The 25,819-nt window shown below is 38.6% G+C and overlaps 1 protein-coding gene across 1 annotated transcript; it reads left to right on the forward strand.

Moving 5' to 3' along the window:
* Positions 1 to 11,041: 11,041 nt before the first annotated feature.
* Positions 11,042 to 18,367, forward strand: LOC138046880 (uncharacterized). Its single transcript, XM_068893470.1, has 10 exons — positions 11,042 to 11,426; positions 12,104 to 12,457; positions 12,919 to 12,990; positions 13,091 to 13,272; positions 13,517 to 14,060; positions 14,907 to 15,342; positions 15,748 to 15,919; positions 16,159 to 16,307; positions 16,860 to 17,057; positions 17,180 to 18,367. Exons 1-10 carry the CDS (start codon positions 11,052 to 11,054, stop codon positions 17,326 to 17,328), a joined length of 2,631 nt encoding a protein of 876 aa, XP_068749571.1. The 5' UTR covers positions 11,042 to 11,051; the 3' UTR covers positions 17,329 to 18,367.
* The last annotated feature ends 7,452 nt before the right edge of the window (positions 18,368 to 25,819 follow it).

Consider the following 25,819-nt stretch of genomic DNA (forward strand, 5'->3'; position numbering starts at 1 on the left):
GTTGGCTCTCTTTAGTTAGGTCATTTTGTTCTTTTTCATTTTAGTTAACTACGTTTTAATTACATTATACTTTCTCTTCGAGTTTCGCTCCTTTAATCTCTACCATGCAGATAACCGCCACTGATCAATAAACTGCCATCAAGTTTAGAACGATTTAAAAAGCCTGGAGATGCTGCAGCCATTGATTCTTTTGTAAAAGTCACATGGAACAACAGGTTTTTTTTCAAACAAGTAACAGAGTAACAGAGTGAGTTTGTTCACAACGAATTAAAAGAAAAAGAGTTGAGACTGTGAAGGCAGAGCCATAAATACCGTAAAATTCCGAAAATAAGCCCCTCCGTGTATAAGCCCCCCCAAATATAAACTCCTCAAAGCGGTAACGCAAAAAACCCTCCGTTAAATCGCCCCTCCAAATATAGGCCCCCGGAGAGCTTGTACTTGGAAAATTGCCCTCAAATACAAAGTGAAAGAAAGCAAAAACGGTAAATTTACATCCAACTGCTGAGGCTAGCCCAATCGATTCGGATACACAAATTTCCCTCCGTAGGTAAGCCCTCCAAATATAATCCCCTCGAAAAAGGCCCTTGAAAAATAAAAGCCCCGGGGCTTATTTTCGGAATTTTACGGAGTATAAACGGCTTTCTCAATGCGCGCAAAATCCACAACTTTTGAAGAGGAATATTGAAGGGACACTATGAAGTCAGATTTTGGTCCAAAAACCAAGTTTCTTTCTCTTAGCTTCCCACTTTTGAAATATCAACTGACAATGTGTCTTGACTTCTAAAATGACCTTAGCTCCATGAGTAGGGCCTAATCAGAAAATGTGAGTAGAAGGTGACCATGATGACATTTTACCCTATTTTATAGACTTAGAAATGCAACGTCAACGAAATAGTTTTTCTCTTTTGATGTTGTGTTCTGTTGGTGGCTTTGCCAGTCGGCGCTCGATGTGGTAAGTCTTAACTAAGTAGATTACTGAATTATTTAACGAAGTTATAAGGAGACAAAATAGTACTTTTTTTATCGGATCAACATAATACAACCAATTTGCTATCACTACCTGAACATCCGAATAAACTAAGGAAGTTTTTGCTATGCCAATGGTTAGACTTAGTCCACGCGATTGTTTCTGCAATGTATTTCTGAATGTCCGCATGATAGTGAGTGGAGGTTAGTAAAGGGACACAACTTTAAATAACGACAATGTAAAATTTTAGGACGGGTCTCTTTCTTTAGTTTATGAAACCATCGATTGCTTCAATGCACCTCCAATCAGGAAAAGATTATATTCTCGATGGATCTTATGGTGCTCGCAAGAACCCCATTGCAAAGTGCGCTGTGGCTGCCTTGCGAAAAGGATACAAGATGTTTGCGGTTCAAAATGGAGGATGGTGCGCATCCAGTGATACAGCGTACCAGACCTTTGACAAATACGGAAGATCTGCAACCTGTGGGTCTGAAGGCGAGGGCGGACCATGGGCCAATCAGGTATACTATATCACAGGTGAGTGTTAATGGCATCCGTTTGGCAACTATAAATGCGAGGACAAACAAACTATTGGAGCGAACTGGACTCTTTGTGATAGTCTCCAGGTATGGTGAGTCGTTGCTGGCGGACATCTTGGGCATGCTTTTGTGAATTTCGAGTAAAGCTAATTGGCCTTCAGTCGAAAACAGTCTGCAATCAATTACAAGTTGCATGATAATTCAGGTAATTTAGGTCGCCATGCGATGATCATGATCATGATCATGATCGTGCTATGCCAGTGCCACAGCAAACCAGACCTTTAACAAGTACGGCAGATCTGCAGCCTGTGGGTCTGAAGGCGATGGCAGACTATGGGCCAATAAAGTTCACGTCATCAAGGTAAAATGTCGATGAAATGTCTATTAAATTCTCAACCAAATAAAATGAAGTGTTTATTGCAGACAAAAGGCCTAATGAACCGGTGCGAAGGACAAGCGTGTTCTTCATCTTCATAAAACACTAAATTTGCATAGTCGTGTTCGTTGTGACCTGTCTTCGACAGAGGACAAATTTGTAGTGAAACCGTAAATAAGAAATAGGATAGCAAGTTTGTTAGTGACAATGGGCCAATCAGGTTTATGCCATCAAAGGTAAAATGTCAATGAAATGTCTATTAAATGCGCAAAAATTAAAAACGAAGTGTTTTATTGTGGACAAAAGGCCTAATGAACTAGAGCGAAGGACTAGCGTGTATTTTATCTTTGAAAAACATCTGGGGGGAGTACTAAAAAAGTTTAATACGGGGAGGTTTCGCTCCCCTTACCCTTTTATATAACCTTTTGGCAGAAAAGATACCCGTTTCGTATACCTTCCATTGGAAAGTAATGAAAGGCCCTTTTAAATACCTAAATGACAGATTTCCCTACCCTTTCATATCCTTTGACTCGTGAAATCCCTGCCCTTTCATAGACCTGAAACGTAGCCTGCGTAACAGGGCTGAATAACGTCTACGTATGTGCAAGCTGTCATGACAACAGTGATCAAACTTCGGCGCGAAGGTGATATGTTGTTCTTTCGTCTTGTTGAAGGTAGGAAAGTGAAAGAAAGGAAGATTCCGTTCGTTTTGGACTCAAAAGGGAATGCTTTTTTTCTCCACTTTCACAAGTAATATTTTGAAGACTTCATGATCTGCATCGAAGATTTTCTTCCAGGAAATGCTGGTGAATATGACCTTTCTTTCAACGCATTTTATGTTTCTTTGACGCATAATTGATTTCAACCGCCACGAAGCGAAGCCAAAGAAGCTACCCAGCTATTATCTACTTGGTTTTCGATCCTCTGCTTGGCTTGAGCGAAATGATGTTTGGGGACATTGATGGTGATATGAACTGTATTTAAAAAAGTACTGAAAAAGGTGAGTATATTATTATTTAAATTAATGTAAATATTTATGCAAACAAAAAACCCACTGTTTGTGTGGTCAGCGTATACTTTTGAACACATTGCTGTCGTATAGAATAACGAATTACAGTAAATTTCACTGTCCTTTGGCCGGCTTCTTGTACACTTCTGAGCCAGTTCTTCAAATCGTTTCACATAGGCTTCCTTTTAAAAGCAAGCAGTAATTGACTAGCCGTTGCGATCGCAAAAAGCTCGAAAAGTCAACTTCAAAGTGCTTGTTTACATAAGTTTACAGTTTTATGAAGTGTACCAGATTGTACATACAGTAATTATCCTGGTTAAAACACTTAACGACTTTTACATGTAAAAGCTTAACATTTAACTCGGTTTGCGAAAAGGAATTTAGATTATGAAGTGTACCATCACCTTCATCAACAATTTGCCGAAGTTTAGTAAATATGTACTGTTAAAAACAAACGTTATCGACCAAACGAACGTTTATGACCAAATGTGTCACTACGTGTGACACAAGTCACATTCCTTTAGAAAATCCTCTCACAGATGTTATATTTATTAACTCCAGATGGTCAGTTTTCATCTTATTTGTTTTATCTTTAACTAAATGTGTGGATGTATATCTACCATTGAAGAGGCTATGTGTGCCACCTTGGTCTTTTGCAGGTCAGTTGGAACTTTCTTTTGTGGATGTTGTGGTAATCATCAAGAAAGTACGGTGGCCCGTAAGTGCCATCCTTAAAGTTAAATAAAAATTGTATTTACCTCGCAAAAAAAGATCCAGCCGTTAAATCCAAAGTTTCCAGTCAACTTCAACAAATTCTTGCGAACCGAAAAATCTAACTGGAGGTTTGATGTTTCGAGTCTATAGTTACACCGGATCCGTAGTTTATACTCCGGATTCAATGTTGTGTTCTTCAGATCCGTAGTTTCTACTCCGGATCCATAGTTTCTTACTCAGGATCCATAGTTTTTGCTCCGGATCCAATGGTGTTTACTCCGGATCCGTAGTTTTTACTCCGGATCCAAAGTTGTTTACTCCGGATCCGTAGTTTATACCCCGGATCCAAAGTTGTTTACTCCGGATCCGTAGTTTATACTCAGGATCCATAGTTTTTACTCCGGATCCATAGTTTATACTCCGGATCCAAAGTTGTTTACTCCGGATCCATAGTTTATACACCGGATCCAAAGTTGTTTACTCGGGATCCGTAGTTTATACTCAGGATCCATAGTTTTTACTCCGGATCCATAGTTTATACTCCGGATCCAAAGTTGTTTACTCCGGATCCATAGTTTATACCCCGGATCCAAAGTTGTTTACTCCGGATCCGTAGTTTATATTCCGGATCCATAGTTTTTACTCCGGATCCATAGTTTTTACTCCGGATCCAAAGTTGTTTACTCCGGATCCGTAGTTTCTTACTCCGGTTGTAAAGTTCCACGAACGCCCTCGTTACCGTGGTGATCACAGTCAAATCAAGGTAACTACTTGGTGTAGGCACTCATATAGTGGTCCAGTGTAGTCACTCATATAGTGGTCCCAGGTGGCGTACTTAATACCTATCCTTAATCATCCCTAGCCGTACCTAAGCATCCCTAGCTGCACGTAAGCATCCCTAGCCGTACTTAAGCATCTTTAATCATCCCTAGCCGTACCTAAGCATCCCTAACCGTACTTAAACATCCTCAATCATCCCTAGCCGTACTTTTTCTTCATCCCTAGCAGTACTTAAGCATTCTTAGTCATCCCTCGTCATCCCTAGTCGTACTTAATCATCCTTAATCGTCCGTAAGCGTACTTAATCATATTTAATCACCCCTAGCCGTACCTATGCATCCCTAGGAGTACTCTTAAGTAAAAGCATCCCTCATCGTCCATAGACGTACCTAAGCATCCATTGTCATCCCTAGGCATACTTAAACATCCTTAATAATCCTCAGCCGTACCTGAGCATTCCTCAGCGTACTTAAGCATCCTTATTCATCCCTAGCCGTACTTAACTATCCTTTATCATTCCTACGCAGACTTAAGCATACCTCTTAAAACCCTAGAAGTACCTAAGCATCCACTGTCATCCTTGGGCATACGTAAACATCCTTAATCATCCCTGGGCGTACTTAACAATTCTTAATCATCTCTAGCCGTACCTAAGCATCCCTAGCCGTACTTAATTAAGCATCCTTAATCGTCCCTAGGCAACCTTAAGCATCCTTAGTGATGCCTACGCATACTTAAGCATCCCTCATCATGCCTACACGTACCTAAGCATCCATTCTTATCCATAGGCCTACTTAAGCGTCCTTGATTATCCCTAGCTATCCAGTTACAGTGAAATACAACTACGGGTAAACTTTGAAAAATGGGGAGAGATCACCATAAAGATCGTTCTATAATTTAACTTAGACGTTATTTGTTATAAAAACTTACAGAAAGAGGTTATCTCTTATTATTAAAAACTGGATCATTGGATAATGCAATTCGAGAGTTTTGATTGGCTAAGCCATCATGGGTTATGAGCCATTATCAGAAACCCATAAGGGTTGAAACGTGTAACGCGCATTCACAGCTTCCGAATATTCAGTGCGAATTGATTGGTTGAATGTTTCAGTGCTAAATACCATATTTGGAAACCCCTCGCTCTTGTTGTTCCAAATATGGTACTTAACAAATTGAATATTCAGAAGCTTGTTTCCCAGCTCACAAGGGGCCGTTACACGTTTCAACCCTTATGGGTTTCTGCCATTATACCATGATCTACAAACACGGCAAGCATACGCGTGATTTTTTGGGCCTTTTTATTTTTATTGTAGTCTAGTTTTCTATATTTTGGGGGCGTTTTTAATAAAACAATTATTCCACTCGCGCTTGTTGGATATGAGATGATTATATCCAACTCGGTGCTACGCGCCTCGTTGGCTATCTATCATCTCATATCCAACGCGCGCTCATTGTTAATTATCACTGCTACTAAATTTGCAAATGGAAACAACGAGGCCCCATTAGGGGTTATCAGGATACAGGATATTTAGGTAAAAAGTTATAGGCATACTGGATATTTGGGGGGAAAATTAACGGAATACAGAATATTTAGACCAAACAAAAAAAGCGAGAAAATCCGAGCAAAATCGAGAAAACTTGATGAAGATGCGATGTTGTGTAATACCTTGTGGTCATACAGACGTAGGCTCATCACAAAAACATTTCTTGCCTTTTCGCGTACTTCTAAACGTCGGAAAAAAAACTTACGAATTCACATTAGGAATGTCTGTCCAATATTGCACCTGTTTGTGGAACTGAACGGAACGAGTACATCCATGGAATCCTCAGCCGCTCTCTTCTTGTAGGCTCAACCAGCATTTCCGTGGAGTTGGCGATTGCAATTCTTACAATATTGTTTTTTCACATGAATACTAAGAAAAAGTACAAAGACGTTTTTGGAGATGCTCATCTCCAACTAGGAGTTCCTGTAGAATGGATATCGTCGAACGAAAAATATGGCATCTATTGTGAAGAAAGCAGAACACCTATTAAAAGACATCAAGGTCACAATGAAAATAGTGATAGTTTTATGGCAAAGAAGAGCATAGATGAAGCGGCATTTGGTAAACGAAAGTGGGTTTCTATTGGTTTGTGACAATGTGGAAGACATGCTGCAAGCGCAAGTAGTCAATGTTCTAGTATCACAACGTGTGAACAGATTTGATATCTTGCAGAATATGGATGCACAGTCTTCGTCGAGATCATTTGATGCTTTCGATTTACCCTATACATTTTGTGAAGTGTTGGGATCAGTATGCTCCGATTTCACACCCTCCTCAGATGTCATAGAAGCTCACCTGAAGGATTTAAAAAAAATCTGGCGGCGTTTGATCTTGAAATAGATGCGGTTGCTGGCGATGGTGACTGTGCTATTAGAAGCGTAATCAGACAACTCTATAAAGTGGTTCCAAACATGACTAAGGAGCACATTAGTTTTTAACTTGAGGTTTGTTGAATTTGGAAGAAAAGGACATTTTCACTCTCCGTCAAACGTTTGTTGATCGAATGCTCGAGCCTGATGAAGAACTTAGCGGCGAATTTATCAGAAATACTGACTATATTACTCTTGCAAGAAATATAGAGGATTGCAGATTTTATAACAATGAACTGGGAGACTTCGTAATGAAAGTTAATTTCGTCCATTCTGAGAATTCCCATAGTTATTGTTTCTTCAAATGAGGCCTCTCATTGCATTCCATTTGTACCACCGGATCCTATTCTCAAGGAGCCATTGTACGTTGCCTTTACAAGCTATGGCCCCGGTCATTATGATTCAACACATCCTGTGACTGTTGTTAGTAAGTTTTCTAAATGAACCATGGTTACGCGGTAGACAACAAACTACTTTGGCCGCTTTTTTCATTCAAGTTGCAATCGACCTTTCAAGAGAAAGCTTTCCAAAAAAACGTGACTGCATTTTTTAGTATTTAGAGAGGGAATCATAAAATTTTAGGCGATTAAAAAATAGTTTTGATGATACATCATACAGGAAAAATGGAAGTAATTTTTATTAATCAATTTAATTCTCTAATCTTATTGACATCACATATATGTTATCTTGATTTGTATTAAATTTACTTTGAAATGACTTTTATCAAAAGAAGATTTCAAGCTTAAATGGAAAATTCCCCACCACTTTAAAGGTAACCCGTGTATTCGCTTCAGAATATACTCAGAACATTACTAGGGGATGGGTGGTAGTTTCCACTACGTATCCGCGTATCCAGACGCTTCAAGGGTGCAGTTTGATTCGCGATTCAGTCTATTAAACAGTTATTCTAACCATTTAGTTTAAGTCCTAGCCCGTTTTCCTGTAAATCGCATAACTGAAGATCGCCGATTCATCGTCTGAATATAATTCAGCAATGATCGACTTTTCTATTTGGGGAATTTTCTATCCTTTATGTAATGAAAATTCTCCATAAGTGTGCTATTGTTAGCACCACATAATTGTAATAATACGGCAAACATGCTGCGCCATCATATTTATTCCATTATAGAGAACCTAGACACTTGGATTCTAAAATCAGCAACTTATTCACTTATAATTATAGTGGTATTTTTAACACTTAGATGAAAGAAGTGAAACAAACGCGTCCACGCTGCAATCCAGCTTCTGTGCTTGTGGTAGAAAGTCAGCTGGGATGGGGTCAAACTGCTCGATTGCCGAAACCTCAAAGTGCTCTTGTGTGCGAAAAGGAACAAGGTGTACTCGAAAATGCAGATGCCGCGCGTGAGAGGATGCCAAAACAAGCAGGAGACCAGCAAAAATGAAACAGATAGGCGAGGGTCATGCAAAAGGGTGTCGTTGCGGGATAAATAAAAAAGGAAACTTTGAATCGTGCAAAGATATTGAAGGAAAAAGAAAAACGAAGTGTCCGTGTTTTCGTGATGGTTTATGCTGTGAGTTAAACCATTGTTTTTGCTTAAAGTGCCAAAATCAATTCTCTCAAGTAGAAGCGATGTAAACAGAGGAAAAGAAAAAAGAAACCCGGAAGAGGAAACTTCATTCGTCTCATAAAAGAACGAGAGGACATTACTTGAAAATCAAGGCTCGTGGACTAAGTTAGAGACGTGCTTGCTTGAAACCATTGAATCCCTTTTAGCAAGCCTTTTAAATATTCCCGGTACTGCTGAAAACATTGAAAAGCTTTACAATTTTGTCGCCAGTTCAGAAAAGGTTGAAGAACTTTGTCCATATCTCAGACCTAAAACTTTAAACCAGATAAGGGCCAAAATTTTGCGCGCAAGTGTCGAAGACAAAAGAGGCATTTCTTATCTATGCCTCTAACCCGGAAGATCACGAAAGCTTCCATGTGGGAAACAAAGTTTAGTTAATTTCCATATTTTATTCATGTTTTAAGAACCTTTTAGTACTAAGTTCAAGTTTATAGTGGTTTATAAAAGAAAAATGTCAATAGTAAAGAGAATTTGTTTCTGAGCTGTTGATGCTTAACCGATCAGAATCAGGTAATTTAAGTCTCCTTTTGTCTCTTTTCTTTGACAACGTACATGAATTTAATGTACACTTGGTGAAAGGATTCTTGCGTCTTTTCATTATTACATGTACCTTGTTATGGTTATCTTCAGCCAGACGGCTCTTGGGAAACTGCATATAAACTATCATCACCTACTACTCGAGTTAATAAAAGTCAGGTATTTCGCACCTTTACATTGAAGTTACAAGTATATAGCCATATGAAATAACTGTAAACACGTAATTTTCAGGATGCTTAAGTACGCTTAGGGATGCTTAGGTACGGCTAGGGATGATTAAGGATGCTTATGTACGGCTAGGGATGCTTAGGTACGGCTAAGGATGATTAAGGATGCTTAAGTACGGTTAGGGATGCTTAGGTAGGGTAGGGATGATTAAGGATCCTTAAGTACAGCTAGGGAGGAATAAGGATGCTTAAGTACGCTTAGGGACGCTTACGTACAGCTAGGGTTGCTTAGGTACGGCTAGGTATGATTAAGGATAGGTATTGAGTACGCCACTTGGGACCACTATATGAGTGACTACACTGGACCACTATATGAGTGCCTACACCAAGTAGTTACCTTGATTTGACTGTGATCACCACGGTAACGAGGGCGTTCGTGGAACTTTGGAACCGGAGTAAAAAACTACGGATCCGGAGTAAATACTATGGATCAGGAGTAAAAACTACGGATCCGGAATATAAACTACGGATCCGGAGTAAACAACTTTGAACTTTGGATCCGGAGTAAAAACTATGGATCCGGAGTAAACAACTTTGGATCCGGAGTAAAAACTATGGATCCGGAGTAAACAACTTTGGATCCGGAGTAAAAACTATGGATCCGGAGTAAATAACTTTGGATCCGGAGTAAAAACTATGGATCTGGAGTAAAAACTACGTATCCGGAGTAAAAACTACGGATCTGGAATATAAACTACGGATCCAGCGTAAACAACTTTCGATCCGGAGTAAAAACTATGGATCCGGAGTAAACAACTTTGGATTCGGAGTAAAAACTATGGATCCGGAGTAAAAAACTTTGGATCCGGAGTAAAAACTATGGATCCGGAGTAAAAACTATGGATCCGGAGTGAAAACTATGGATCCGGAATATAAACTACGGATCCGGAGTAAACAACTTTCGATCCGGAGTATAAACTATGGATCCGGAGTAAACAACTTTGGATCCGGAGTATAAACTACGGATCCGGAGTAAACAACTTTGGATCCGGGGTATAAACTATGGATCCGGAGTAAACAACTTTGGATCCGGAGTATAAACTATGGATCCGGAGTAAACAACTTTGGATCCGGAGTAAACAACTTTGGATCCGGAGTAAACACCATTGGATCCGGAGCAAAAACTATGGATCCTGAGTAAGAAACTATGGATCCGGAGTAGAAAATACGGATTTGAAGAACACAACATTGAATCCGGAGTATAAACTACGAATCCGGTGTAACTATGGACTCGAAACATCAAACCTCCAGTTAGATTTTTTGGTTCGCAAGAATTTCTTGAAGTTGACTGGAGACTTTGGATCTAACGGCCGGATTTTTTTTTGCAAAGTAAATACAATTTTTATTTAACTCTAAGGATGTCACTTACGGGCCACCGTAAGAAAGTTGATTATCAAGCAGTCAAGCTGAAAAATGCATGAATTCACAGTTTTATTACTGATCTTAAATGGTGTCCTGTATTTAACTACACATCTACAGTCACTGTATGAATCTCCTTGCATTAATAATAATAATGATAATAATAATAATAATAATAATTATTATTATTATTATTATTATTATTATTATTATTATTATTAATTATAGATATGTTTAAGGGAATTATGTTACAACTATCTGGTGTTATTTTGTTGATATTATTCAATTACATTTTATTTATTTATTTATTTATTTATTAAAGTGCATATGAAGTAAAAAAAATGTTTGCGCAATTTTACAGCTTTTTATATGTACTTTTCAAAATGCAAAAAACCGAATAGTGTAAGAGAGAGAAAAGTCGGAGTTTCTTGCCGCCGAAAGTTCAAATTTGTCCATAAAAAGTGGATCCAATTTGCGCGCGGCCAAAGCGATCATGTTACAAGTTCGTGACGTAAGAAATTGTTCGGACGACTCGATCGTAATGGCAGACAAGGGGAAGAAGAAGAGTAGAGGCAACTATTGTGCGGCGGGTGGCCCCAATATGTCCAATTGCAGCAATAATTCGTCGACACCGGGAATATCTATGCATTACTTCCCGAAGGACGAAACTTTACGGCAGAAGTGGATTCGATTTGTCCGAATACACAGGAAAGATTTCGTCCCTTGTAAGTCGTCGACCTTGTGTTCTGTGCACTTTGAAGACAACTGCTTCGAAAGCAAGCCGTGGATTGTCACTTCTTCCGAGACGGGGGAATCTCTTCAGCCGAAGAGAAAATTGAAAAAGGGCACTGCCATACCAACAAGGGACACGGTTGTTCCTTTGAGTTCGCCACTAACGTCGCGAAAGCGAAGATCGGTAAGTGAGATTTTATATAAGTATCACACGTAACAGCTATAATATCCGTTCTGAAATGTCAACTCTGTATGTGGAAAGATTTCCGCACAGCCCCATACGTTAATTATACATGTACAAAGAACGAACATGAAAATAATTTGAGTCATACATACATACATGTCGCAAAATGTCCCAAAATGTATTCATAATTAATGTATGGGGCTGTGCGGAAATCTTGCCCTGTTTGTTGGTTTGCATACATTTATACGGTACCATTATTGTGCTGTGTTTTAGAATTCTTTGGCATGAATGTCCACATCTCTCAAAATGTTTTTTAAGTGCCTTACAGACAACAATTTGAAGACTGATCGGGTCCATGTGGAATAATGTGATACCTTGCTAAAGCATGCAATTTGGTATACGTGCTGTATGATAGCTACCTTGCAAAATGTGTTATTAATCTTACCAACAGAACCAAGTAAAATGCCGAATGACCTGTTCGAATGTCAGTTCCTTTGTAGAATTATGGTAGTTTCGGGTCAATATGACTTTCAAGTATTCCAGCGTGTTGTTTTATTATAATTTACTTATAATCTCTGACAAAGGAAAACAATAATCACACCAATTAAAAAATAATTTGTTCTTCCAATGTACCTACATGTATCATTTCTAATAAGTTGAATTTTTGGTCTTGACAGTTCATGAGAGATGTGATGTCACAAGAAGAAGTGACAAATAAGAAGGCAAAGTTGTCATTCACCAGTGATTCCTCTGCAGCATCAGCTTCAGTGCCTGATGCTGCAAGCCCATCAGCAATTAGTGGAGTGGTGGAAAGTGACATGCCTATTGCTGGTTCGTCTGGAATTGATTATGCCACCATTACATCAGGAACTCTTATATGCAATACTCCAGCTGCAAAAGCTCCTCAAGCACAATGTAACAAGTGTAAAAAACATGCAAAAAAACGAAAAGCAATGAAGAAAAAGGTGGACCGCTTAGAAAAGCAAGTAGAAAAATTAAAAGGAAAATTAAAGGCACTGAAAGATGTCAAGGTAACTTTTCTTATTACAGCTTTAATATTCCTTAAATAAGTATGTAGTTTTTAATAGTGTATCCACTTTGTTTTTGCATTTCTACGGTCATTGTTTGCTTTAAAAATCTTGCACTTCTTTGTCAAACAAACAATGTAAACCCAACTTATCATGACTTGAAAGAATAGTTCTCATGACTTTTCAAGTGCTTTGTGTTGGCTACATGTAGTTGCTTTGAGTTCAATTGAATCGATGGATTGTTTTGCATCTTTTTTAACTGGCCATAGTATTTACAGGTGTTATGACACTCACTAATTGATGATTATTTATGCACTAAGTTATTAATCGTAAAAGGAAGAAATTTTCTTCGAATATGTTCACCTTCATCTTCCTTTCATTTAACAGGGAAGAGCCACCCAGTGGATCTGTCAATAAATCATTGTTATTATATTATTATTATTATTATTATTATTATCATTTAGGATATTGAGACAGAGCCAGAGAAGGAGGAGGAGAAGGAGGAAAAGCAGGAATCTTCTGATGATAATAATGAGGTTTCTGTTGTTTACATTTCATTTGCAGTGTTTTTAAATTCAATAAATAAGTTGAGTTTTTGGAAGGAATTGTATTGTAAAAAATTTTCTTCTGGTTTAGGATAATGAAGTGGATGACATGGAAGAGAACGAAGTAACAGATGACAGCAGGGAAGATCAGGAAGGAGATGATGACAACATTATTGACTGGGCCACACTGGAGGACAGTGCTCCTTCAGCTGAAGAGTACAGCTCTCAGAGCGATGACGAGTCAGACAAAGTGGATCCAAACAATACCATCAGGTATTTTTTCTATATTGAATCATTAATTACAGGAATCGACAGATTTATTTCAATTTTTCGAACCTTCAATGTTTCCAACCCTGTGTAGATTGAACACCTGAAATTTGAATTCAGTCTTATTACTCTACATGTACTTGGTAATAATAAAGAAATTAATATTATCTAATATGTCATATTTTTATTATTACTATACAGTTCTTTCACATTTGGTTTCTTATAAACAGGCCTATTTATTTATTTTAAGGGTTGAACCAGTTACTCCCTCCTACAACGAGCCAAAATTCATTGTTTTCTTCTCCATGCTGCTGTCCCTCTTCACCATGGTGTGTTTTAAGTGTAAGAAAAGTAAGCCAGCAGCAACTATGAAACAGAGGGGGACCATGGTGATTGTATCCCAGCACTGCCCCAAATGTGGTGAAAATGCCTTTCATTGGAGGTCACAGCCACTGATCTTTGGAAACTACCCAGCTGGCAACATACTTCTGAGCTTTGGAGTCCTTATGGCTGGGGCCTCCATCAGCAAAATCTTGCTGGTGTTTCGGCACATGGGATTGTCTGCATATTGTCCCAGGACATTCTTTGTTCATCAAAAGAGTTTCCTCTTCCCAATCATTTTAAGCTACTGGGAACGGTACAGAGCATCCCTTATAGCACAGCTTAAGAATGTGGCAGGTGTCGTCTGGAGTGGGGATGGTCGGTTCGACTCCATGGGGCACAGTGCCAAATATGGTGTATACACCATGTTTTGCAACACAATTCTGAAGGTGGTGCACTTTGAACTACTTCAGGTAAGTGACAGTGTTAATTGAATTTCTATTGATTATAACATGTATACTATTTATTATGAGGCAAGCATTCTGATTGTTTTGTTGTTTTCGTGAAAGTTGGCACATAAATATAATAACTGAAGCAAAAACAGATAAACAAATAAATGTAACAAATGAAACAAATCCTGACAAGTCAAGACGATTTCCTTTTAAATATTATTCATCCCGGTATTTTCTACAGATGGGCACTAAAAGCTGATAATGTGTATCCTTGAACGGATACTATCACATGTTATAACTTAAGGACGGTGCCTTCTATTGTTACTGCGCGTACATTCTGTGTATCTCGAGATACTCGGGTTTCCTATGGGAGGTGCCTACTAATACAGGGATATTTTTGCGCGCTTTAAAACTATGCGGTGAAAACAGAACTTAGCAAGTGATTTTGGTATCCAAAAAGAAAATTGGAGTTAACCATGCATTTTTCAGAAATAATAAAGCTTTGATTTGGGAAAAAAGCGCCATACATCGCTTTGTATTTTGCTTCATAAGTGTTGCTTAGTTATCTCTAAAAAATGGGTGGTTAACTCTAATTTTCTTTTTGGATTTCAATAGCCACTACTAAGATCTGCTTTTCTCGCATAGTGATAAACCGCACAAAAATACTTCCTATTAGTAGGCAACATCCTTAGAACAATCAAAATCAGAGAAAATTTAGTGCTGACCTATAACGGCACAGAGACATCAAAAGTTAACGCAATCAAAATCAGTGAAAATTTAGTGGTGAATTATTAGGGCTTTTATCTTTTTTTGTGTGCACAGACACATCAAAAGATTGCTGATGTTGTCCTTTTATCAAACCAATAGGCAAACGAGACTGGTGGTAGTTCACCAATGGAGCTGGAGGGTGCAAAGCGGTGCTTTTCCTTTCTCAAATCAGTTGGCATCAGTGTTCTTGTGTTCATCTCAGACCGGCATAGAGGCATAGCAAAGTGGATAAGGGAATGCAAACCTGAATGTTCACACTACTTTGACATTTGGCATATAGCTCGTTCTGTTGGAAAAGCAATGCTGAAGCTGGCAAAGGAAAAAGGTTGTGAGAAAATTGGTGATTGGATTAAAGGAGTCCGTAATCATCTTTATTGGTGCGTGACATCTACCAAGCTCGGATATGCTCATATAATAGCAGCAAAGTGGAAGTCATTTATGCGGCATGTCACAAACAAACATGATGGCCACCCTGATAAAGAATTCGAGGAGTGTGCCCATGGGGATATTGGAAGTCGGAGATGGATCAAGATTGGTGAGGAAAAAGTATTGTTGCACTTGTAAAAAAAATCCTTTTAAAATCCCAAGTGTCTTAAATATTGTACAGTGATTGGTACCTTTTCCCCATACCTTATGATTTTGATAGAATTTGCTTTTTCAATTTGATTGCATTTGAAATATTGTTAGGTTAGTAAAGTGACCAAATAACTTATGATCATTTTCAACCGAGGTAACGTATGACTGGTGACAAATTATAGGTGGTTCGTCGATTAAAATGGTATCTTTATAACAATTGAATTCCAAATATCAACACTTTGGAAAATAGAAATGTTTCTTTCATTGCACTTCAAGTTTTTTTGAGTGACCTGTAGGCAGTAAAAAAAAACCACTTGAAGACTATATGTCACTCATTATTTTTGTTGTTGTCATTTTTATCCAGGAACGAAAGCCTATGATAAGTTGCACAAGTTACTCACCAATACCCGAATAGTGAATGATGTAAAGAAAATGTCTCCAGATGCACAAACAAGTTGCCTGGAGGGGTTTCATTCTACTTTAAATCATTGGCACCCCAAAATGGTCTGCTTCTCCTGGTTGGGAACCTATTGTCGGTGAGAACAGAACTCCTGAATACACAAAAAATAACACTACATAAGAAAAAGAAATTTTTCTTAGTTGCCTGTAGGCTGCCATAGTCTTAGCAAAATACATGTAGCTTGTAGAAGTGACCTAAATAGTTGTATATTACATACCAGTAATAAGAAATACCACAGTCCTGGTATTTTTTATCCTTCATATTTATTGGCTGGTGTTAGCATAATACTGGCTGAAAAACTGTTTCATTTTTCAGGCACATTTTGGCATCCTTGCACTTCAATGAAAATGTGAGGCGAGAAACGCAGAAAAGCAAGGATGGAGAGGACTACGTCAGAGTTAACTTTCCGAAGTACAAGCTTGGAGAAGAAGTGGTCAGAGAGGTTACTGTGGCTCCAACATATGGTAAGTGATGATATACTGTAATATGTTTTGGTATTACATGATGACTCATCTCTTGGCCGAAATGTGTTTAAAATCAAAATCTTTTGGGTAAGCCAACTAATCCACATTGTATTGAAGTTTTGCTAGCAGTGCAAAGCCAGTGGCTGCCGGTTGCAATCATGATATTTATTTGTGTAACATGATATGTAATCTGTAAATAAAGCACATCTTGATGGAAAGACCCATTTTAACTCACACTACTGATAAGGAAAGTAAAATTATCAGTTTTGGCAAAGGATATAAGGTATTGCCTCCTGACCAAAAGGGAACTTACGAAAAAGTGTACCAAGGTAGAAAAATGCATAACAGAGGCACCATTCAAAGAGAAAAATCAAGGAGGGCTTGGAATGTAAAAGAACAAAAAAAGAAAAAAAAATAGAACGATTGTGGTTGACAAATGTAGTGTTAACTTTTTAAAAGTGCCGTTCATAACAAAGCTCCTTTAAGCTGCTGGCAGAGCACTGCAATAATGTAATTACCATAGTCACATAAATTGCACCTTTGTTTTGACAGGTTATGTTGAGGAATTAAAGGAGGAACTATTTAGCCTAACAAAGTCAGAGATTGATGACCTGCTAAAGAGTACGAATGCAAAATACAAAGCTCCAGCCTCTTTGAGCTCCCAGTTTACAGACAGGGTAAACAAAGAGCAGGCATTTGAAAGATACAGACAACAACAAGACAGAGAGGCTACAAAACTACACCCTGTGGGTAAGATTAAGAAAGAATTTTTATTACATAAAGATCATTGTACACTCATGTAAGGTAAATGAAACTTCTATAAATATAACATTAGATTGTAACATTCTTGATGTTATGCACATTGTTTACAGCGGAAGAACAAGATAAATTACATGAAGCTGCAACTTCTACTCAGGCTGCCACAGCAAAGAAAGCTAGGAAAAGAAGACCGGGGAATTGTCGAACATGTGGCAAACCGATGCTTGGTCACAAGTCAAGGCTATGCAAACCTAAGAAGTGACAGCTGCTTGTAGCTGGCTTTGCTGTTCATTTTCTAGAACATTCTTGAAAACCCTGTACAGCTGTACATGTAATTTTGATGCATTACCCTTGATAGCAATTTCAGGTACCGGTATAACAAGTGCCAGCTTCTAACACTAACAATTCATATATCATTTTTAGATACCATATCTGAGCTCTGATTGAAGCTCCTGTGTTGTAGTGACAGGCATGTTTTCAAAACCATGATACAACATAAGAGGAAGGACATAGTCATTGTTTCTTGTCTCCAAAGATTGTTTGGTTAACTCAATCTCTCTGCTGCGCTGTCTGGTAACCTCTGATCTGCTCAGTTAGGAACCTCTGCCTGATGTTGTGGTATACACAGGCTGGTAAAGGCCTTGTGTTGTCCCAGCCCATATACCCACAAATCCAGCGGACCAGCCATCTGTATGAAACTGCTCGTAGAAATCTGAAGGGTTGAAATTTAAATTTTAGAATAGCAACTGTACAGGAGTTAAAATTGTGCAACAACAGTTACCAGTCACCTCACCACAAGAAAAACATATTATGGCTTGTATCCTAATAATGTTTCATGGTGGCAAGAATCTCTAATAGTGAGGTGATGAACCCCAACAAGTATTTTGGGGTATCTGTAATATTATTTGCCCTATAGAGTACTGGCTAATTTGACACCAACAAACTCTCCACTGTGAAACAACCACAATGTATTGCACGTTCTATGAACAAAACTGTGATCCTGTTGGCAAGGCAACTGAAGTGTATATCTGAGTTGACTTTCTAAATGAGGAGTCAGAGACAGAAAAAAAGCAAGATTGTTGCAACAAAACATTTAAAGTGAAAATCCCTGGCAATCTTGTGCCGAGGAGCATGTGGATCGACTCTGGGTATGAGATTGAATCCCTTGGTGGCATTAGAGAACCAGAATGATTATCTGAGTTGATTTTTCTAAATGACACGTCATTAATTTCACATGGACAAAAAAGCAAAATATTTTCAACAAACCCTTGTAAGAAGTAATATATATTTCTCTCTTCTTGGAGCTGACACAAGTCATTTAGTCAAACAAAATAAGATGGACATACAGAAATGGAAACACCTACAAGTAAAAAATAGTATAATATATATACTATCTAGAAATCTAAGGATCGTCAGGTGATGCTATCGTTATTACTTACTGAGTTTCCGTTTGCCCATCACGACGGCGGTAGCCCCTTCCGTTTTTGTCCCTTAGTAGTGGACCCACTTGCAGGAGAACAGATCTGTTTGTCATGGAAGAGAAATCGTCGTGGTTTGTGATGCACAATACCCTTTCAATGCTACCATCAAAGGTAAGCTTTTGGCTGGCTTGAGCGATCTCCCGACAGCATCTATACTCGAGTGCTCCAGACAAATGATCTATTTTACATTCCTTGCAAATACACCTATAGATGAAAAAAAAAAAGTAGATCAATCAAGGTCTGCCGGCCCACTGGATGAAAGTGGCACATAACTTATTGTGTCATGCATCGTTGTCCAAAGCATTCATCAGGTGCTCCATTCTGGAATCGCCCCCATTACTTGGAGAACCGAAGCGAAATACTGTGCAACGAACACAATTTTATGGATGTTAGCTTCACTTTTTTAACCACATAGCAGTAGAAAAGCGACCACATTGTAATGCTGGAATCGGCAACTAACTTCCGTGGTTCCTTTGGCTCTCTACCAAATTATGTTAAATTATGTTTATGTTTCGTTCGAAGAAGCGTTGGGAAAAATGGAGCTACAAAGTAAGTGGTTGGGTATTCTAAAATACCGTGCTCCGTAAAAAAAATTACCAACCATTCATTAACTGCCACTTGTCTTTCAAATCGTGCACGTAGGACTGCGGGGGAAAGCCCATCAGAATCTTCTTCGTCGTCTTCATCATCGTCGCTTGAATGAGCCGGTGGCTCGTTCGCGTATGGTTATACAAGTCCGATGACTTCAATTTCGTCGGAATCACTTTCGTCTTGCATACTTGAACTGGTATCGGAAGACATGTATTCATCCGTGTCAGACATCTTGACCCCGAAAAAAGCGATGAACCTTAAAAAATATCTCTCCGTTGCATATATAAAAGGTGAGAAATTGTGAGAAACGCAGATCACTCAAACAATTTCCTACGTCATCACTTGAAAACTGGTTACCAGTCCCCGGACCCACTTTTATGCTGAACAGAGCGCACTTCAGACGAAAAAAACTCCAATTTTTCGCTCTGTAACACTATTCGGTTTTTTCCATTTCGAAAAGTACATATAAAAAGCTGTAAAATTACGCAAAAAAAAAATCTACTTCATATGCACTTTAAGTATGAATACATAAAAGGTAGAATCAACAATAGGACCCCCTACGAGGTTAACAATCAGCCCGCCTCCACGTAAAACATTAAGAACCCATCCCTCCCTGACTAAGAAAATCCCTCAAAAGACACACAAAAACATATATTTCATTCTTCCAGATAAACAAAACAAAACAAAAAACGATTGCTAGCATTGACAACTTGTGGAGATATTTGTCTTATGACACTTAGGACATTAAGAACATTAAGAACTTCTTGTAATTGTTTGGGGCATTGCTCAGAGTGTGCCGGTTTTAGTAACGCCTTTCTTCAGGTTTTGTACTGTTCTAGGGTTGACTGAAAAGCCAAGGACTGGTCCAGGAGACAATCCCTCTAAGGATAGTCCAGTAAATGACGAGTACAAACCACTGTCCTTTTGAAGTTGGCATGTCTTCTTTGACCTGTACAAATAAGTTCATTTCATCTATTTTACAGCAGTTTTTCATCACACTGTTATAATTTTTATTATACAGATTCATTACATTAAGTTGTGGTTTTACAACTCTAAGATATGTACTTTGTACTTCACGGGTTTTCTTCAGTTCCCTAAATAACATAAATTTACAACTACAAACCTAAAATATGAAAGAATGTGAATCAGTGACACTGTTCTTCGCCTTTGTAGGGCTTCCCTGTCTGGTGATATTCTGCTGTCATTTCTTGTAATGGGTCTTAAAATACGATCAAACAGCCCAGGAGCATTCTCCTCGCAAAATTCCCTCATCATACCTGGATCATACAGTGGTGCTTCAGGTTTGCTGTCATAGTATTTGAACACAGCAGGCTGGCATTGAGTGACCAGCTGGTCAAAGGAGATGTCTGCAAAACAAACAAAGGTAATAGTTATTTTGTTTACAAAATATTCTTAAATATCACCTCAAATATATCAAAATCATGCTATTTAATTTGAGCTCTAGAAACAAAATTGTTGCAAGTTAGGAGGGAACATATTCAGACTGCCAAAAAATTTGTTGGAGAATAGAATTTACAGAAATTTTTATATTTCTGTGCCTTGCTTTAGTTTAAGTCATGTGCTGTTTCCCTTTACAGCTTAGTATGAGCCTGGCCATTTTGTAAAGCAAAATGCATCAATTCTATACAAAAATTGTGTTTGGTAGTGTACCAGAAGCTGAACGCGTGTACTTTCCTTGTTTTCCAGGGCTGTCTCAAGTTGATTGGAATTCTTTGAAGAAATGTTCTACGACGATACACACCAAGACAATTATTCCTGTGCTTTTTCCTGATTGTTACACTGTTTGATATGAATAAAAATTTTGCTGATCTGGTTGAGGTGGAGTTGGTGCTCTTAGCCAAGCAATATTATTGACTGGTTCTAAAAATATTTTTGTCCTGACCTTTGAAGTCGTGAGGTAAAAAAATTAATAATTCAATTTTATATAGCGCTAATTGTATAAAATATTCATAAGCACTTTACATTTTAAAATACAAAATTATAAAAAGTGGCATAACAGTAAAAAAGGTAGTAAAAATAATAAAAAACGCAGTACGAAGGTTTTGTTTTATGTAACACCAAATAAATAAATAAATAAATTAAATGCGTTTTTTTTTTTTAAATTTTAAATTAATTTATTTATTACATATATATTTATGTAATAATTTTCATATCCCCTTAGTATATAAGACTTAATTTTCTGGATAAAAATAAAATGAGGAAGAGAATAAACATTTGTACACTGATCTTTGATGGAATGTAATCAGACTGCTTTGATAAGGCATTGTCTGCTATCGTAGCGCCTTTATTTCACCAGCGTATCCCTGGCCGATAATTGTGGGTGTTAGCTCCTAACCTATCAAATAGATGGTAAAATCTCTTCGGGATGCTTCTTTTAGACAGCTGCGTGGAGTGTTCAAAAAATGGAGAGGAAAAATATTCGTTTGCTTCACGGCTTGCTCTCATCCAGTGCTGAGTACAGGCCCAACAATTTAAATCTCCGTTTACAAATCGGGTAATGGCCTCGTCAAATCGCCTCAGGAGACCTTGGCATTCTTCCCCAGTTCTTGTTTGCTTTACAAATCAACAAATCCGGTCCGTGGGCTTTCCATAACACCCCAGCAACAACAAAGTAAACGTAACCCATATCAACCCCACGTAACTCATCTCTTCGATGGACAATCGATAAAGTTCTCGCAAAAAACTATCGGGTTTCCGCACTTTTTTCACCTTTTGTACATACTTTAAACCCTTTTGTACAAAACGGTGTGGAAAGACCTATTTTTGACGGACCTCTTCTGAAAACGTCAAGCTCCCGTTTTCAGTTAAACGCTCCTTTTTTACAAAAGACCGGGGTCTACACGAGAATTTTCGAAAACGCCGCCATTTTCATAACGATTGTTGTGGTACTTAGGCCGCACGCAATCGATCGCGCCATGACAGCTAGCACATGCGCAGACGTTATTCAGCCCTGTTAGCCTGCGTAACAAGCGTTCCTGTTCGTCAGAAGAGCTCCGAAACGATTTCTGGAAACTGGCCGCGCGAAAGTTGGGGCAAGAGACTTAGGGAACGCTTGCAAGAAGACCCCCTATTTTTGAAAAATCCGTTCGCCTTCGAACGGGGGCTTTTGATTGGTGCGGCACAGTCGCAATGATTGACAGGTGACAAATTTTCGACCAAAATGTTTCTTGTTAGTTCTAGCGTGACCAAGACAAAGGCGGAAGATGTGGAAGGTTTTAAATCGTGTGTTGAAAATGACCGAATCGGTTCTCAGTTTTACATTGAAAAGGGAACAAGAACTGTCTATTCGCCATCTCTTTAACTCTATAGATGTAATGGCTGTTTTGCCAACAGAATTCGGAAAAATCTTAATTCTTCAGATGTTTGTCATCATGTGCGGAGTTCGAAATTTAAAAAAAAAATACGCCGAACAGACTTCTCGAGTATCATCGTGATTTTTCCATTTCCCAGTGTAGCAAATTGAACCCAATCGAACTAAATTTCAATCGAACTTAATCGAACACAATCGAACCCAATCCGTGGATTGAGTTCGATTGAGTTCGGCAATCGAACCAAATCGTACTCACACAAAAAAAAAATTATGGGCAATCGAACCCAATCGAACGTTCGATTCCCGAACTCTTGATTAAAAAAAAAAAAACTGGTGTTCGAGTTTCTGAAATCAATAACAGGTTTTTGAAGGCTCGAGTTGCTTCAGTATAAACGTGTGTATTTTGTAAAAATACATCTCGGCGAAATGGCTTCAGATGCTATGTGGGTTGTACACGTTAAATGCGTTGTTAAAGGCTATCAAGAGTGCCGATTTGATGTGAAGGAGGGAGAAGAATTTAAAGTATCAAAGAAAATAGGAGAGAAAGGCCGTGCTTTTGGTGATGAAAATGAGAGCGGACAATTGGGTCACCTTCAACGTAATTGGTATTTGAAGAAGTTGTAAGTAGAATTCACCAGTTCAAGAAATTTACCTCTAGAAATCTTGTGCTACCCTTGGGGAAAACAGAGAATGCAAAACTAATACATAATTTTCGCCTTTAGTAGAAGCTATGGAGCACCACTCGATGATCCTAAAGGCCGCTGGAAGAAAGGAGGGGGATCAATGTCCCAGTTATCCTGAAGTTTACAACTCGCCGAACCGAAGCAGTAAATGTAAAAGAACGCGTGGGGCAGACTGGCATAAATGTGAGAATTTTTAGCGAACATGGAAAACGTTTCGCTAAGGTGGCAACAAGCTCAGGGAAACATGCACACGAGAGCGCCACAGATACCCGCGGAGATAACACAGATGCCTCAAGAGAAGATAATTTACTGGACGTACTAAACTGCAGCTGTAGTTTGCATTGTTGTTACTCAAATTAGACTGATCACAATTGTAATAAAGCCTTTTAATATTGCTATACTTTTATCCACTGTTGTTGGTTTAAAAGTATTTTGGGAAAGCAACCGACTCCAGGAACATAACCGGGAGAATAACCAAACTTTTCACACTTACGTCACGTAATTAAATTCCACGAATTCCCCAACTTTGAACACACAGGAAATGTCGTAATGTATACATTTTTAACGAGAAAAAGAAACAAAAAGTCGATCGGCTAAAATATCTACAGCTAGAGTTCTGGGTTACTTTTCTGCTCCTCCTCCAACCTCTTGGGATGTCCCACTCTCCTTGGAGTACTGACCCCGGTTTGTAACTACATGTCTTGCGCCTTTAGCTTCCTTGAAATGTTGGACATTACTGGAAGAGTGATTAGACTTATGGAAATAAAACACAAAGGACGGATTAATAAGGTTATCGAGGAACATGAATTTACTTGGCCCACTAATCTACAGCAAGAAATTGTCAAAGGTATGAAAACTGCCGAAAAAGAGGTGTTAAAGACGATGGAGGGAATCGGCATGATTCCAGGATTACGGGCAGCTAATGTGGTGTTCCAAAATCAACGAACAGGGGACTTAACGATGCTTAACTCTGCCACCACTGCATTTGTGTCAGAAACATCAATTTTCCCCGATGAACAGAATATAGCAACGTTCGAAGAACTTTTTGACCTTGATAATGATATTTTATTGGCCGGGTAATCTACAGAAAGACCGCACTACAACCGTTGAACAAATTGCAGAAATAATTGCAGACGCACAAGGGACAGAGAAGGAAGAGGAAGAACTAGACGAAGGTGACCCACGAAATTGCTAGCTTTATAAAGTCGGAACTTGCAAATATCTACAGCGAGAATTTGTCGAACCTGCAATGACTCACTGGATAGGCTGCGAGTTTCCAAATTTTGGCAAATGGTGGCATGAACTATGTTTGGGTATTAAATTTCAAAACGACGAGGAAAGAGATCGATATGCTTTCATTTTCCCAAAGCACAACTGCGATCCAGTTGAAATATTCAGTACTGAAAAGCCAAAGGCAAGAAGAGAAGACAAATCGATTCTCTGTGGTAGCGGTGAAGCCTTCGTAAAAACTGGTGGCCAACAGAAGGAAACGCAGAAACAACATATGGATAGAAATAAGGAGCAATATGTAGAATATAAAGGTGAAGTGCACCACATTTCAAACTTTCTATCTCTTCAAATAGGCGAGGCATATGGGCCATCAAGTGGACGTCTTTCTCGGTGGTTATCGACGTCTAGATGCGATTTCTTCGATTCTCTCGAAAGTCTTTTAAATACAGACAAAGCAGAATTTACCTTGAGAAATTTCATTGCACTCTTCGTTCCAGGCATTGAATTGACCGTAGGCAAAGTTACCCGTATTATCCGTACGCTGAAGGCGTCGACCTCGTTCCCAATACTACATGTAGACAAAGACAGTCTTCCTTTATCTGCGATTGCGGCTTATACGCCAATGATTGAGTTCGATTGCGTTCAGTTGCCGAACTCAATCGAACACAATCTAATGGATTGAGTACGATAAGGTTCGATTTGTTCGATTGAGTTCGATTGGTTCGGAAATCGTACTCACACAGATTTCGGTGTTCGATTTCGTTCGATTGCCGAACTCAATCGACGGATTGGGTTCGATTGAGTTCGATTGAGTTCGATTTCCGAACGTTCGATTTGCTATCCCGGGTCCATTTCAAAGCATCATACGTGATAAAGTAAGTGGTTGAGGTAAATTCTATGGGAATGACAGCCTGTGATTGAAATGACAATCTTGACTGCTCGGACGATAGCCATTAAGAAAAATTCAGTATTATTTACGCATCAGCTGAAGCTGCCGTGGACAATTAAGCGTTTCCATAATTCACTAAAAGCAAAATATTCGTTATCTAGCAAAACTTTGGCAGGGCTTATTCTTGACGAAAAGTTTGGACTGGACTGAAGTAAGCGTTTCGTTCGCTTGCAAAAGATACTTTATATTTACGAGGATGAATTGATAAAATGACTCCGAACTATCAGAATTCATATGTTTCAGGATCAAGGAAATAAACTGTATTCGTCAAATTGTTCTCTGCTTACCTTGCCTAATGTAAGCTTGAGTCCTATGTCATGGATTGAGACAAGATGATAATTACGCAGCTCTCCTTTTAAATCTTCTCTTATTGTGAGAAGAAAGCGGCTCCTTTGTACAGTCATGTAATTTTTTAAAGCACTTTTACTTGCTATTTCAGCTACGATTTCGTGACGATTTGACCAAAAACGTAGTGTGGAATATTAAAC

Source organism: Montipora capricornis, chromosome 4 (assembly GCF_036669925.1).
Source record: "Montipora capricornis isolate CH-2021 chromosome 4, ASM3666992v2, whole genome shotgun sequence".
NCBI classification, from domain to species: Eukaryota; Metazoa; Cnidaria; class Anthozoa; order Scleractinia; family Acroporidae; genus Montipora; species Montipora capricornis.